The 17,453-nt window shown below is 39.6% G+C and overlaps 1 protein-coding gene across 6 annotated transcripts in view; it reads right to left on the minus strand.

The window, feature by feature from the left end:
• DAW1 (dynein assembly factor with WD repeats 1) overlaps window positions 1-17,453 on the minus strand; it is a 64,354-nt gene that overhangs the window by 34,329 nt on the left and 12,572 nt on the right. For 5 of the 6 annotated variants that reach the window (XM_050752120.1, XM_050752119.1, XM_050752121.1 and 2 more), the window contains 5 exons: window positions 15,321-15,393; window positions 10,732-10,876; window positions 9,394-9,452; window positions 6,784-6,906; window positions 631-730 (listed from right to left, as the gene is read on the minus strand). In XM_050752120.1, the coding sequence (XP_050608077.1) occupies window positions 631-730; window positions 6,784-6,906; window positions 9,394-9,452; window positions 10,732-10,876; window positions 15,321-15,393 (500 nt within the window). The remainder of the gene's footprint in view (window positions 1-630; window positions 731-6,783; window positions 6,907-9,393; window positions 9,453-10,731; window positions 10,877-15,320; window positions 15,394-17,453) is intronic. The other variant, XM_050752123.1, reaches the window with a different exon arrangement.

Below are 17,453 nucleotides of genomic sequence, written 5' to 3' on the forward strand. Positions count from 1 at the left end.
AAGCCTGTAATCCCAGCACTTTGGGAGGCCAAGACGGGTAGATCACGAGGTCAGGAGATCGAGACCATCCTGGCTAACAAGGTGAAACCCCGTCTCTACTAAAAAAAACTAGCCAGGCGAGATGGCGGGCGCCTGTAGTCCCAGCTACTCAGGAGGCTGAGGCAGGAGAATGGCGTAAACCCGGGAGGCGGAGCTTACAGTGAGCTGAGATCCGGCCACAGTACTCCAGCCTGGGCGACAGAGCGAGACTCCGTCTCAAACAAAACAAAACAAAACAAAACAAAAATTATATTAAAAACTGTTTTTATCACTTAATTGACCCTCATTGAGTCAGTACTTTAAAGAAAAGTCAATGAAAAAGAAAAAGTAAGATTGGTTATTATATTTATAAATGTATCATATTACGTATCTACTTAGTCAATACAGGATACAATTCTTTATAGAATCTGCAAGATATTAACTAGAGTAATTTTTAAATTGTATTGGTACCACCATATAAATATAGGCAGACTAAAAACATGGGGTAGAATTTGAAAACTAATTATAAAAGTAGCCCCACTACTTTTATAATAGAATCCTAAAAAGAAACAGTAACATAAAATATAATAATAAATTGTTCAATATACTCACTATTTCTGCTGTATGACCCCTGAAGGTATGGTAACATTTTCCTGTTTCTACACTCCAGAGTTTGCAAGTTTTATCAAAGGACCCAGTGGCAATTTTGTCACTAAGATTTAAAAGAAATATGGAATATTAAAAAAAAAGACACATTATATAATAAACTGAACTAAGATAAGAGATGTTAACACATGAGTAAAAAATTTACTTCACTTCTAAAGCTATAAGCAATCTTAAATTTGTTTCAGTGGATAATAAAAGTCTAATTTTTGAGTGGTATCAATTTATACATTTAATTTTGAAGATTTCAAAGTTATAGGTATGTTTGGGATTATAACAATTTTTTTTATTATTATACTTTAAGTTCTAGGGTACATGTGCACAACGCGCAGGTTTGTTACATATGTATACTTGTGCCATGTTGGTGTGCTGCACCCATCAACTCGTCAGCACCCATCAACTCATCATTTACATCAGGTATAACTCCCAATGCCATCCCTCCCCCCTCCCCCCTCCTCATAATAGGCCCCAGTGTGTGATGTTCCCCTTCCAGAGTCCAAGAGATCTCATTGTTCAGTTCCCACCTATAAGTGAGAACATGCGGTATTTGGTTTTCTGTTCTTGCGATAGTTTGCTGAGAATGATGGTTTCCAGCTGCATCCATGTCCCTACAAAGGACGTGAACTCATCCTTTTTTATGGCTGCATAGTATTCCATGGTGTATATGTGCCACATTATCTTAATCCAGTCTGTCACTGATGGACATTTGGATTGATTCCAAGTCTTTGCTATTGTGAATAGTGCCACAGTAAACATACGTGTGCATGTGTCTTTATAGCAGCATGATTTATAATCCTTTGGGTATATACCCAGTAGTGGGATGGCTGGGTCATATGGTATTTCTAATTCTAGATCCTTGAGGAATCGCCATACTGTTTTCCACAATGGTTGAACCAGTTTACAGGGATTATAACAATTTTTAAAACGAGTTTAATGAATGTAGCAAAAGGTTTAGTTTAGAAAATTACTTACAAATTAAAACAAATAACTTATAGTATGAACTGTGTAAACATAGAAAAATTCTGTTAATAAATATATGGGAAAGAATAACATTGAATGTAAAAGAAAAATGAAAAAAGATAAATCCCATTAAAAATATGGGTAAATAAGGTTTTGAGAATTTAGACAGTGCTTGTGCTCTTAAGGAAATAATGCCTATAATATTCCAGTTGTAAGAGGGCTTAGAAAGGAAATACAAAGACTTCAGTGACTTTCAACTAAGAGGCTTCTCACATTGACTGAGGGGCAGGGCTGTAGTCAACATCCAACAAGCAAGAGTAGATTACCCTGTTTGGCCTTTGATCTTGGAACTAAAACCTTTCCTTTTAACCCTGGCTTACATCTGTCTTTTATACCAGCTCTTCAAGATGTTCACTCAATTGGATTATCATTTACAGCACAAGTTCATTTTCCCAAAGTGTAAGAGATCTCACCAACACATATATCCTAAAGCAGACTAGAAATTTATATTTATCCAGACTAACACTGATGCCTTCATTCTCTCCCTTGTCCCAGGACACCCATATTTCTATAGTGTCTATGTGGTCTCTCAGACTAAAGCAAAGTGGCACCCTCTTTGTCAATGATCGAAGGGCAGCTTGTACTGGCAAACACTCACCCACCCAAAGCTTCCTAACAGCATATCTGACCAGGCTTTCTCCTCTGGCATCCAGCCCAGGGTATTTTACTTCAGCTGCTGATGTCTTCCAATATGTGCTCAAGAAAGGCTCAAAGCCTTGCACTTTTTTTTTTTTTTTTCTTTTTTTGAGACAGAATTTTATTCTGTTGCCCAGGCTGGAATTCAATGGTGCGATCTCAGCTCACTGCAACCTCAACCTCCAGAGCTCAAGCAATCCTCCCACCACAGCCTCCTGAGTAGCTGGGACTACAGGTACATGTCACCATGCTTGGCTAATATTTTTTATTTTTTTGGAGAGATGAGGTCTCATTATGTGCATTCTTTATCAGTTTCCTCAATTTTTTTTCACCCTTCCTGCCCCTCAAACATATGAGTCTGGAGTTGTTGTTGTTTCTTGACTGATATCTATTCTATCACCAACTGTTCTCTATATCCACATGACACCACGTTATAGAAGATATCTTATTGGGAGAACGTTATAGAAGATATCTTATTGGGAGCACGTTATAGAAGATATCTTATTGGGAGAACGTTATAGAAGATATCTTATTGGGAGAACCTGCTCCCGATGTTTAACGTGGGTTCTCTTCTATTTCCTAAGTGTCTCGGCTGGGTTGAGAAATAAAGGGAAAGAGCATAAGAGAGAGAAATTTAAAGCTGGGTGTCCGGGGGAGACATCACGTCGGCAGGATCCATGATGTTCCCCGAGCCATAAAACCAGAAAGTTTTTATTAGCAATTTTCAAAACGGGAGGGAGTGCACGAATAGGGTGTGGGTCACAGAGATCACATACTTCACAAGGTAAGAAAATACCACAAAGCAAATGGAGGCAGGGCGAGATCACAGGACCACCAGATGAGGTGAAATTAAAATTGCTAATGAAGTTTCGGGCATGCATTGTCATTGATAACATCTTATCAGGAAACAGGGTTTGAGAGCAGATAACCTGTCTGACCACAGTTTATTAGGTGGGAATTTTCCCATCCTAGTAATCCTGGGAGCGCTATAGGAGACCGGGGCTTATTTCATCCCATCGGCTTCGACCATAAAAAACGGGACGCCTTAAAAAGGCGCCGTCTATAAGCCTAGCTTCAGGGCGCATTCTCTTTCTCAGGGATGTTCCTTGCTGAGAAAAAGAATTTAGCGATATTTCTCCTATTATGAAAGAGGAGGAATATAGCTGTTTCCGTCTGGCTCACCGGCAGCCAGTTCAAAGTTACCTCTCTCGCTCCCTGAACATCGCTGTTATCCTGTTCTTTTTTAAACATGCCCAAATTTCATATTCAAACACACATGCTCTACAAACAATTTGTGCAGTTGATACAATCACAGGGTCCTGAGGCGACGTTCATCCTCCTCAGTTTACAAAGAAAATGCCGGGATTAAGAGATTAAAGTAAAGACAGGCATAGGAAATCACAAGGATATTCATTGGGGAAGTGATAAGTGTCCATGAAATCTTCACAATTTATGTTCAGAGATTACAGTAAAGACAGGTGTAAGAAATTATAAAAGTATTAATTTGGGGAACTAATAAATGTCCATGAAATCTTCACAATTTATGTTCTTCTGCCGCGGCTTCGGCCCGTCCCTCCGTTCGGGGTCCCTGACTTCCCGCAACAATATGTCTCATGTCAATGTGTTTGAGAATTACTGCATTGAATCAAAGCTTACACCTGCCCTAAGGTATAAAGCAGATAAACAGTAAATTTGGTTGAAGTTTTTTTTATTCTCTCTCTCTGTCTAATAAACACACACACACACACACACACACACACACACACACACACACACTCCCTCTTATTCTTTGGTGATTGTGTTGAATTCATGCTACTGAAACCCCAGTGACCCCAAAGTGCAATGAGAAACGCTGTATTCACGCATACATGAATCATCAGGCGAGGATAACTGATTGGACAAGGGGGTTTTTCATCAGGGGCTCTTGGTAGAATTCAGTTGAAGGGTCAAAAAGTATCCCTCACCTCTCCAACAAGAGAAAACATCATCCTCAGATAGACAGACACCCAAACACATCACGTTTGTTAAGTAGACTATTAAAGGATATGGCGTTATTTTATAGAGAATACCCTTTAAATAGCATTGCAATGAAAGTAGGAATTATACCAGAAGTAAAATAGTGTCATTTATAATTTCAATAAAATCTTTATCTTTTCATAAGCTGGTGTAATAAGGTATTATAAAAACTGTCATTCTCTGGAATATAAAAATGCATAGATCAAAGTTAAACTTTCTAAAACTTAATTGGAATGTTTAATCATTTTAATGTACCAATTTAAGTTTGGTGCCATCACAATTAACATGTTTTGAAAGGGTATTACATTTTTTACAGATATGATATGGGCAACCTAGATAACAAGTTTTTAAACTATAGTATAAAATATCTATTCTAAGTATATCAAATTTTTATGAAATTCCTCCATTCTTTCTGCCCCTACCCAGGCAATGAGTGTATTACTTTAACACGAGTGTATTGTCGCATCTGCATCCTAAATGACCTCCTTGTGTCCTGTTTCTTCTCACATCCAAACCCTCTGACCTCTTCTCTCTGCCAGAGCTATCCTTCCATTTAAAACATCACTTTCATTGTTCCACTTTTTGTTCCTAAACCCTTGATGGCAACTCAGTCCTACAGGACAGAGTTTAAACTCCACTGAATGCTCTGACCTCACACACTTCTGTTTCTCAACATGAAATGCTCGCTGCAGAGACTGGCCACTGAGTGTGCCTGATGAATCCCCTCCTTGAAACACTGAGCTGCTGAGGTCTCTTTGCTCCATGCGTCCTCTCCACTGCTCACCACCTTCATCCTTCCGGCTTCCGCTTTCGGCTCACACCATCTCTAAAGACTCTCACCAGGAGAAATCACAGTGATCTCTTCTCTTAATTGTTAAATCATTTACTGTTTTGTTCTAGTCATCATAACACTATAGTAAATGAGCCACATTTATAGAACCAGCTTCATCTATGGAAAAATTCATTTAGCAGGTGCAATCATGAAAACATACATGCTTGTCTAAAAAATGTATACTCCACTAGATATAAATATATATTTATTTGCCAATCTTTTCACAAGAGGGCACTGTCTTTCTTTGATTATGTGTCAGCTAAGTGGAGTTCACCATTTGTCTTTCAGAAATGTTATCAAACCTCTACAATATCTAGTTTTCTTTTCTTGCAAGTGGAATGAGAACTTAAAGAACTTAAACATATGTGTAGAACAATCTGCGTGCAGAATTTTTCTAGATTTTGACAGTATGCTTTCCAATTGAACATTGATCTCAGCCACAACTTCATTTAGTTGTGAAACAATTTTTCCAAGATTTGCCTTATCTGTGCTTCCCTAGAAAAGACCAGGTTTCTTTTCCACTCATATTTTATTAGTTTATGTAATATTTAGTTAAATTACATGTTATGTTACACAATTACAATTGAAAGCACAACCAATATAAGCACATTGGTCGACAAATACAACTAACTCTTGATCAGTTTAGAACCTAACCAGTGGGAGGAGAATGCCCATTCCAGTGGGTATCTTCATTGCTACAGATGCTCAGGGTGCCATGGGAATCAGCAGTGTGTCGTGAGGAAGAATAGAGGACACTGGGTAATCTCCTGTCAATTATCTAGAGGTTGGTTTAAAAATACTTCTGTTGTACTTGGTACTGTTATTTAGCATGTTGGCATGTTGCCACACACGTTTTTTTTCCTGCCTGGCAAGACTGTAAATTAACTTCTAAATGAAGTAAACCATGCTGTGTGTGTATGTCACATTCCCCCAGAGGGACGAGCCCAGGGCTGTGAACATCAATAGTCAGTGCCTGTCGGAACTTCCAAGGGTCGAGAGTCAAGTCTTGGCTGAGCATGAATTCCAGCTCTTCTCTTTACTACCATGCGGTCCTTTGAAGCATACTTGAACCTTGTATTTTTTTTTTTTTTTTTTTTTTTTTGTCAGAGTCTCACTCTGTTGCCCAGGCTGGAGTGCAGTGTTGCAATCTCAGCTCACTGCAACCTCCGCCTCCTGGGTTCAAATGATTCTCCTGCCTCAGCCTCCCGAGTAGCTGGGACTACAGGCATGCGCCACCATACAGTACATACATTAGCCCAGCTCATTTTTGCATTTTTAGTAGAGATGGGGTTTCACCACGTTGGCCAGGCTGGTCTCAAACTCCTAAGCTCAAATGACCCACCACCTCGGCCTCCCAAAGTACTGGGATTACAGGCGTGAGCCACCGCGCCTGGCCTTAAACCTTGTATTCTGTATGAGGATGGTGATAGGTAACCCAAAGACCCCTTTAAGCATTGAAGGAGGCATTTAAAAGGCTTCCAAAGCACATACCAAGCACTCAGTCAATTTAGACCTCTTGTCTGCTTCCCTTTCTCCCCAAGTAGATGGAGGGATGAATAAATGAATTAATGAACAAATACGTGAAAGGATGAACACACCCGTAAGGATTGTTGAATGCTATGGCATAAACCACATTCCTGTGGCCCTCCAGGGTGTTCAGCTCCTCTCCAGACGCAGTGTCCCAGAGCTTGCACGTCCGATCGTAGCTTCCTGTGATAAAGCTAACACAAGGAATATAAACGTGTTGCAGGGAAGAATGGCAGTGTGTTAATAAACACTTCATGTTTTACCTGCAGGATAATAACTCTATTTATTATACTATTTGTTTGTTTGTTTGAGAGGGAGTCTCGCTCTGCCACTCAGGCTGGAGTGCAATGGCATGATCTCGGTTCACTGCAACCTCTGCCTCCCAGGTTCAAGTGATTCTTCTGCCTCAAACTCCTGAGTAGCTGGGATGACAGGTACCCGCCACCATGCCTGGCTATATTTTTGTGTCTGTTTTTAGTAGAGATGGGGTTTCACCATGTTGGCCAGGATGGTCTTGAACTACTGACCTCAGGTGACCCGCCTGCCTCAGCCTCCCAAAGTGCTGGGGTTACAGGTGTGACACACCACACCTGGCCTATTATGCTTTTTACAATGGAAATCATGTGTGCAGAATAAAAAGTTAAATTGAGAACAATATGTAAATTGTGATATATTCTGTTGTTCCACCCCCACCCCCACCCCCACCCCACCCCACCCCCGAGACAGAGTCTTGCTCTATCGCCCAGGCTAGAGTGCAGTGGCATGATCTCAGCTCACTGCAACCTCTGCCTCCCAAGTTCAAGCAATTCTCCTGCCTCAGCTTCCTGAATAGCTGGGATTAGAGACACACCACCATGCCTGTCTAATTTTTATTTTTATTTTTAGTAGAGATGGGGTTTCACCATGTTGGCCAGGCTGGTCTCCAAATCCTGACCTCGTGATCTGCCCGCCTCGGCCTCCCAAAGTGCTGGGATTATAGGTGTGCACCACCATACCCAGCCTATATTCTGTTTAATAAACGAATGATTCCTTTAACATTCTTCTACAGGAATAGTGAGTCAAGTATAATGTAAAATAGCAGCTTCTTAATCATTCCTTCAATATTCAATTAGGAAAGAGATTTTCTTTTCAAAATATCTCTGAAATCAAAATATCGCTTCAAAAGTATAACAAAAATATATTTCCCCAGCACAGAAAACAATCCACAAAATTGAAAAGCCAGTCTGAATGTCAAGTGGTAACAAGAAAAGGTGAAGAAAAGTCTAATAGCAAAACTCAACTAAACAGGCAGGTTGACAAGACAAAGTATCTTTGATTTCTCCTCGGTATTTTCCTTCTACCATCTTCTCCCACAGACTTTCTCTACCTTTGGATAGATGCAAACACACATTTGCAACTATACACATATGTACTATAGATACTTTTATGGGTTGAAATATAAGCCCTCTAAATTTATATGTTGAAGTCCTAATCCCCCAAACCTTAGAATATGAATTTATTTGGAAATAAGGTCATTGCAGATATAATTATTAATAGTTAAGTTAGGGCTGGGCGTGGTGGCTCACGCCTGTAATCCCAGTGCTTTGGGAGGCCAAGGCGGGCAGATCACCTGAGGTCAGGTGTTCGAGACCAGCCTGACCAACATGGAGAAACCCCATCTCTGCTAAAAATACAAGAAATTAGCTGGGCGTGGTGGCAGGCTCCTGTAATCCCAGCTACTCAGGAGGCTGAGGCAGGAGAATCGCTTGAACCTGGCAGCTGGAAGTTGCAGTGAACCAAGATCACGCCACGCACTCCAGCCTAAGCAACAAGAGTGAAACTCCCTCTTAAAAAAAAAAAAAAAAAAAAAAAAAAAAAAAGAATTAGTTAAATTAGGATGAGATCATGCCGCAGTAGGGTGGGCCCTAATTCAATACGTCCATATAAGAACAGGCCATATAGACACAGACACGCACAGAGAAAACCATGTGAAGGTGAGAGCAGAGCTTTGATGTGCTTCTCCACATCAAAGATGGCCGGCAAACCACCAGAAGCTACAGGAACTGTGGAACAGCTTCTTTCCCACAGCCTCAGAAGGAACTGACCCTGATGACACCTTGACCTCTGACCTCTAACCTCCACAACTGTGACACAATAAATTTTGGTTGTGTAAGCCACTCGGTTTGTGCTACTTTATTATGGAAGTCCTGGCAAACTGCTTATTGTATGTCTATTTTATGTTTATTTTATGTCTGTAGGTCAAGAGGAGGCTTTTCCCTCATGTCTGCTACCTAGCACGTCAGCTCCCAAGCTGATCACAGCCATGCTCTCAATAGAGACTTGCAGCTGCTGTTCGCCATACCCCAAATCACTGACCTAGATGGAAAACGCCTGCTCTGAATAGACTGATCACAACCAATCAAGTTATATATGAGGCCACCCTGCCCGACTCATTCCTGAGTTGAGTTCTTCACAAGCTACATTGGCTGAGAATCCAATATGCCTCCCATTCACTGTGGCATGAATATGACAGAAAACTTGGATTAGAATAGTGGGAGAAAGGGCTTATATTTCTCCTCAATATCCAAGAGGGTACTGAAATCAGAAAAATGAATGTATTATGTACTTAGCAAACTGGAATCTTTGATAAACACAAAAATTTGTTTCATTGCTAAAAATTAGATACAAAAAGAGAATCTTACCATGAGCCCGATTTGTTAAGTGCAACGTTAGTCAGTGGCAATATATGTGCTTTGAGAACCTTCAGTGAAAGAAAACACCATTTTTTAGACTCAAGCCAAATTAAATTTAATTTGTTAGTTATAACTTCAAACCAAATATGAAGACATTCAATTTTGTCTTAATTATACATCAGATTTACCTTTAGACAGTGCTATGTGGCATCTTATTGATACCACTAAGTGTTACCAATTAGTGCTATGTGGTATCTTATTGATGGCACTAATTGGTAACATTTTCTTTTACATAAGGCATGTGGTTTGTACATATGTATAGACTGGGTATATAGGCAATACACTAAATATGTTTCAATAAAGATTTGACAATGTATTATTACTTTATGAATCCTGAAGCTCCTTTAGAGTCAGAATATGTCTTCTTTATCTTTCAATCCCTACAACATCTAACACACAGTGAATGTTACATGAATATTTGTTGAACGCATATACATAGATTGGACAGTCTATTAAGAGTGATTGGCTGGGCTGGGACAGTCCAAGTTATGTCTGTTACCAAAATGTAACTATTAATAGCATGTACTTTCACTATCAAAAATATTCCCTTTGGAGAATAAATTATGAGACATGCTTGTTATATAGCTCATATTTGAAATTAAACAGTGCCACCTGCTGGACAAAGAAATGTTACACAACTATAATTTCTTCTTCCAGAAGCAAATGCCTGGATATTTTGTATCAGGTGAGTATATAACTAATAATTATATTTTATTATCATAATTATATTTAAATCATAAAAGATAAAAGCAGTATAATATGAAGTAATTCTAAGATAATGACAAAGGAAAATTAAAAGCTTTTCTTGAAGTACGAAATGACTATATTTGCTATATTTAATCATCAAAAAAACTATTTAAAAAGCATATTTACATCACATTAAAATTATATGCCCAATAAATAATTTACTGAAATATGGTTTAGTTCACATGAAAGCAGAAAATATGAAATGTTGATTTGTCATAAAACACTTCTTAATGTTACTTTAACTAGAAAAAAGCTTTACTTATTCCATAACTTAAAACTATCTTAATAATAACCCTTTAAATTTATCATTATATGAGGAGCTGAAATCTTTATTTAACCTCTCAAGAAATAAGTGTTTTGGATTTCACTCATTCATTTAACAAATAATTATTGGGACAATCTTAGCAAACATGTGAGGCACTACAGTCAATCACTGACATGCATTTTTCATGGAAAAATATTTTTAGGGAAAGAAAAATAAATAAAATATCAATCATTTCACTGAAATTCTTCTATCTGATATTTTTGTAAATCCATTACCTTAAAAAGATAGAATGTGTGATTGCTGTGCTGGCCGAGTTTCTCTTGTAACCTCTGTATCAAAAGTTTGACTTGCTCTGTTCGTGAAGCTGTGATTAGAGGTTCTGCCTTCTGGATTTCTTCTACTAAAGCACTGACATCAGTACTGAAATTCACCCAAAAAAAAAGTTTCTTTTATTTTATGTCAAAATTTGCATATATCTTTATTACATGAAGAATTGATTGTATTGTTTCATGAAGCACACTTATAAAATGTCAAAAACATCATTATCTTTCCCAAGAGATATCGGGGGGGGTGGGGGGATCACATAAGTCAGTAAATAGATGATGGCAGGAAAGCAAGAAGCTTATAGATGATGGCAGGAAAGCAAGAAGCTTGGAATTTCTAAAACACATTTTTCCAAAGCTAAGGCTTGTTTCATGGAGGCTGTGCCAAGAGTCTAATGTTCTCACCTAGTGTTGTGGTTTGAATGTTTGTGTCCCCTCTAAAATTCATGCTGAAACATGTTCACCAATGTCACAGCATTAAGAGGTGGGGCCTGAATAGGTAATTAAGTCACAATGGTGGAGCCCTCCTGAATGGGATTAGATGCCCTGAATGGGATTAGATGGCCTTGACAAAGAGAGTTCATCCCTTTTGCCCTTCTGCCCTCTGCCATGTGAAGACACAGCATCAAGATGCCATCCTGGAAGCAGAGTGCTGCCCTCACCAGACATCAAACCTGCGGGGGCCTTGGATTTCCAAGACAGAACTGTGAGAAATAAATAATCCCGTCTCAGGTCTTTTTTGTTATAGCAGCACAAAACGAATGAAGACACCTAGGAAGGCCTAGTCCGTACTAGTTCTGAACATGAGCTCTTTTTCCTTCTTTCCTGTCTCTTTTGAATGAACATGTATTGAACGTTCCCAGCATCATACTTTTCACTTTACACATGTTCTCTTATTTAATCCTGTAATAATTTGCTAGTGTAATGCTTTTATCGTAATTATTTTAGAGATGAAGAAACTGAGGTTCAGAAAGATTTGATTTAAAATATTTTTAGGAAAAGAGAAAAATGCCTAACCCATAAATTTAAAGAATCATAAGACTAATATTAATATTTATTATGGACTAAAATATTATTTCCCTGAAAGATAACTGGTCTGAAAAAAATACAGATAGATTCAAATTTCCTCTAGTATTCAAATAATTCACAGAAATTCTGAAAATGTTGCTGGTACAGAATAATATTCATTCAAAAAAGGTTTCAATGTATATACACCATGAAGCATCCAAAATAGAGCCATTTTACAAGTCCTGTCACACACGTGTCTAGAAGATGCACTATGCAGGTTCCCCCACCTTTAAGAAAGAACTCAGGCCCAGCGTCAGGCTTGGAGCTTTGTTGCCTGACAGCTTCTAGCTGCAGCTCTTTCAGGCTGCACCTTGGCATTCCAGGCCAGGGCTGCCTCTTCTCTTGGGGCTCTCCGTCCACCGCTGAGCAGGGGCAGAGCAAGAGCCTGGCCTTTTCTCCCTGTGAGGCATTCCTCTAGCTGGCAAGTCTTGCTCCTGAGCTCCTCCAGACTGGCAGAGATTCTGTTGTCCTGTCTCCTTCATCGAGGTCAGATGTCTCCTCCTGCCTGATACTGCTTCTGCTTCATGCCCTGGACTGTCACAAGTGTCACTGCCCAATAAACCTTTGACTCACCCACCTCTGTCTCAGTATCCACTTCCCATGAATGTGGCCCCTGATAAATATCCCCCTCTTCACCCCATCAACAAACATTAAGCTCCAGTTTTGTGCAAGGCACTGAGCTAGGAACCTGCTCATTCAATTGACATTTATTGAGTTGGTACTATTGCTTTAGCACTGGGTGTGTAAAAGATATGGTCCCAGCTCTCAAGAAACATAATCTATTAGAGTAAGAGTGAGTATTTTGAACAAAAATGAACCAGGGACCGTCCATAATAATGACTTGGATAAACCCTGAGATATTCCATCATCAAAAAGATAATTAATTTCATAAGAATTAAAAGGGTAAAAATGCTCCTTTGAAAAGTTTTCAATAACTTGTATAAAAACAGATTTCCTTGCAAGATCCAAATTAACCAAATAACCTAAACACTCCAACCCTGTAGGATTTTCATGCAATAATTCCAGCATGTCATCTACGGTGCCAGTGTTTTTACAGGCACAATACTTCCAGATTCTTGCAAAAACTAGAAATAAAATTCATACTTTTTTGAGACATTTATTTACTTTCTCCTATCACCAAAAGTTCATGTTTATGAGTGGCTAACACCTTACATCTCCTCAGGAAAGCATAGCACGATTGAATGACTATAGCTAATATGAAGCCCTTCAAAGTGTTGAGTGCCTGGAGTCAGAGCCCACAAGTCCTTTTTGAAATCACCTAATAATTCATACTTTTAAAATATAAAAATCTGTGGTTTTGCGGAATGTCTAGCTGGAGGTTATTCTCTCATATAGAAGCTTATCTGTACCACTTGTGTGATATCCGATGCTGCACAAGTTGTTTCTCAAACTAGACAAAAAGCCTATCAAGTCTAGGGGTTAATTAATACCTTTATAGCCTCTTATAGAATCTAACCCAGATTAGATTCTTAAATATATGTTGAAGGCACATGTACATAATTGCTGACTAAATAAACAAATGTCTAACAAAGAAACTTTCTGCATGCTAGCATAATCACACAAATCAGTAACATGTTCCATTTATAAAAATTACAGGTTGGGTTTGATATTAGGCCTCACTGTTCCTGAAAATAACAAAGACTGTTGTATTCAATGACACTATCTGCGCCACTGTTTATTCTTTGACTTTAAAAAAAAATCAATTGACTACCTTTTTTGTGCCAAGCACCTGAAATAAGACTTGGACCCTACATAGACCACCATCCTCTGAGCCATGCCCCATCCCCACCCTAGACAGGTGTTCCCAGAATCACCAAGCCTCTCAAGTGGCAGCAGTTCCAGGATTGAGAGAGCCCCTGTCTCATCAGCTATGGTGCCAAGTGGACTCATTATAAAACTAGAGAGTAGCCCATATCAGACAGGTCCTTTCGCTTACAGTCTCAGGCCACAAACCTAAAACACAACATTTTTGTTTTGTTTCTTTTGCAATTTTCACCCATTGAGATTATTTTCACCTTATCTGAACTTAGGCTCTCACAGGATAATCACTAGTCTGACTCGCTCTTGAAGTAGAATTTTTGTTTGTTTGTTTGTTTGTTTGTTTACAAAGACAGGGTCTTGCTATTTTGTGTTGCCTGGGCTGGTCTCAAACTCCTAGCCTGAAGTGATCCTCCTGCCTTGGTCTCCCAAGGTGCTGGGATTACAGGTGTGAGCCACCACACTTGGCCTTGGCCTTGAAGTGGAGTTTTGTATGACATTTCTTTTTTTTTGAAGACAGAGTCTCACTTTGTCACCTAGGTTGGAGTACAGTGGCGCGATCTCAGCTCACTGCAACCTCTGCCTCTTGGGTTCAAGCGATTCTCCTCCCTTAGCCTCCTGAAGAGCTGGGACTACAGGCATGCGCCACCATGCCTGGCTAATTTTTGTATTTTTAGTAGAGACAGGGTTTCCCCATGTTGGCCAGGTTGGTCTCGAACTCCTGACCTCAGGTGACTGTGCTGCCTCGGCTTCCTAAGGTGCTGAAATTACAAGTGTGAGCAACCATGCCCAGCTATTTGCATTAGATTTCCTAAAGAGAATGAACTCTGGGCATTATTACATCACAAGGGTTTCCTCTGGGCTCATACCAAGCTTCAGTAATAGCGATTAGGGCTCCTTGTTTTTGCCCCATGGCAATTAATGAGGAGGAACATATGCAGTCAGCCCAAAGAAGTATTTAATAAGAAAATAACAGGCTCAGTAATATTCTTAAAACTCAGTAACAAGTACTTCTCAAAAATGCAAAGGTCACTGGCTGGGCGCAGAGAATCGCTTGAACTCAGGAGGCGGAGGATGTAGTGAGCCGAGATCATGCCACTGCACTCCAGACTGGGCAACGAGAGCAAAATTCCGTCTCAAAAAAAAAAAAAAAGAAGAAAGTAAAGGTCAGCAAAAATAAGGGAAGTCTGAGAAACAGTCGCAGCTTAGGGAAGCTTAAGGACACATGATGGCTAAATGTCATGTGGGATTCTGGATGGAATCCTGCAACAGAAGTAAGGAATTAGGGAAAAACTACGAAAAACTGAATAAAGTGAGCGTTAGCTATTAATTAGGTATCACACTGGTTCATTAATCCTAATAAATGTACCTCACTAATCTAAGATGTTAACATCAGGGGAAACGGGGTGTGGAAACTCTACCTTCACAGCCTCTCTAAAATTATAAACTAAAAGATTTATTTTTTTAAGACCTTAGAAAAAAAGAAAAGGGCAATGACCCTTTTCCCACTTCCTTTTCATTCAGCAAGAGCCTCAGGTACAACTCCCTGAAACAAACAGAAACTGACACACCACAGAAGAACAATTTTTTAAAAACAATGTATTATCTGCAGTTTCTGCAGTTCATCCACACATCACTCTGTGTCAAGGCTTTCCCAGTGAACATTTACTTGTTGAATCCTACAGCTAACTCACCTGGGACCAAGATCAAGCAAATCTATCGACTTCGTCTTTAATTCTCCATGTTTTTCATATTCCAACATAATTCCTATAGAAATAAACAAACATGTTATAAAAACACTTACGATGACCACCTATGTCAAAAGTTAACCTACGTTGCCAGTTTTTTCCATTTTTATGTTTTAAATTTTAAATTTTTTAACAAAACATAAGCAGTGATATCTAGTTCTAAAACAAGATCATGTAGACACACTTTTCCCTGGTCCTTCCCTCTAAATTTAACTAAATACCCTTGAAATTGTCCAGCAGACAATGATAAAATAATAGAAAGACGAATGGAAGAAGGTAGACTGGCTATGGGTTTCAGGGCTTGAGGAATGACTACGTGGTGAGATTCCTGGATTTTCTTTTTATCACTGCACACCACACCCCAAAACTAGGACTAGAGGGCCCTAATCCTTGCCCCACAAATGAGGCCCCTGCAAGCAGTTTGATCCCGTAGTGGAAGCTTGGAGCTGGTCCAGTTCCCATTGCACATGCTGGGCCCCAGCAGGCAGTCGGATCTGGCTGCAGCCCCATCAAGAAAGTCCTGGGACCTCCCAGACCCCGCTCCACAGCCAGACCTTTGGTGGATGGTCCTCTCTACTTGCAAAAGGGGCAACAGCGACATCCAGGGATGTCTCAGACCTCACTCCACACCTAGGCACTGAGGCAGCCTTAGCAAAGCTCTGCGTCTCCCTGTCTTCCAGCCAGCAGCACAATCAGGCCACAAAGTGACCACCAAGATCACTCAGTGACCCCAGGTCTACTAGGGAAGTACCTTCTGCCCCCTGCAGGTGGCGCCAGCAGCGACTGAGCAGGAGCCTCAACAGTACCCGAAAAAACAAAGGACAGTGACGTTGCAAGGGCCTAGGAAACTACACCCACACCATTGGAACTAACGCCCGCAAAAGTAGCCCAAGAACACATATGCCAAATCTAAGCAGATTTCGCCAAATTAGAAGGTTTAGACAGGATCAAGGATCCCTGTAATAATCAAAATGTCTAGGATACAATTTTTTTTTTTTTTTGAGACGGAGTTTTGCTCTTGTTGCTCAGGCTGGAGTGCAATGGCACGATCTCGGCTCACCGCAACCTCCACCTTCCAGGTTCAAGCGAATCTCCTGCCTCAGCCTCCCTAGTAGCTGGGATTACAGGTGCCCGCCACCATGCCCGGCTAATTTTGTGTTTTTAATAGAGACAAGGTTTCTCTATGTTGGTCAGGCTGGTCTCGAATTCCCGACCTTGGGTGATCTGCCCGCCTCGGCCTCCCAAAGTGCTGGGATTACAGGCATGAACCACCATGCCAATTTTTTGAAAATCATCTATTATACCAAGGCCAATCAACAAACACCAATACCAAGATGAATCAGAGGTTGGAATCATCTGACGAGGACTTTAAAGAAGATATTATAAAAATCCTTCAATAATCATTTACAATTTCACTTGAAACAAATGAAAAAATGGAAAATCCCAGGAAATATTTATTAAGCCAAATGAGGATTATAGAACTGAAAAATATGATAACAAAAATAAAAAACTTGCTAAGTGGTGGGGGGAGGGGGGAGAGATAGCATTAGGAGATATACCTAATATAAATGACAAGTTAATAGGTGCAGCACACCAACATGGCACATGTATACATATGTAACAAACCTGCAGGTTGCGCACATGCACCCTAGAACATAAAGTATAATAAAAAAAAAATTAATTTTAAAAAAAGAAAAAAAACTTGCTAAGTGAGTTCAAAAGTAGAGATGACAGAGAATAGAATCCGTGAACTTGAAGATGGATCCATAGAATATATTCCATCTGAACAGCCCAGCACTAATAAAAACTGGACAGAGCCTCCTAACCACTTTAATTCTACTACCTCTGTCTGTGGATATAAACTAGTACATCTCAAAAATTTGGCTTCAGGATCACCTTACACTCAAAAATTATTTAGGACACCAAAGAGTTTTTGGGTTTTTTCCATTATTAAAAACTAAAATTGAGAAATTTTTAAATATGTATTAAGTAAAATAACAATAATTCATAGCATGTTCTTTTTATAAAATTTTTGTAAAAATAACTATATTTTCATGACCCTAAAAAGAGTAAGAAGAG

Source organism: Macaca thibetana, chromosome 12 (assembly GCF_024542745.1).
Source record: "Macaca thibetana thibetana isolate TM-01 chromosome 12, ASM2454274v1, whole genome shotgun sequence".
Lineage (NCBI taxonomy): Eukaryota > Metazoa > Chordata > Mammalia > Primates > Cercopithecidae > Macaca > Macaca thibetana.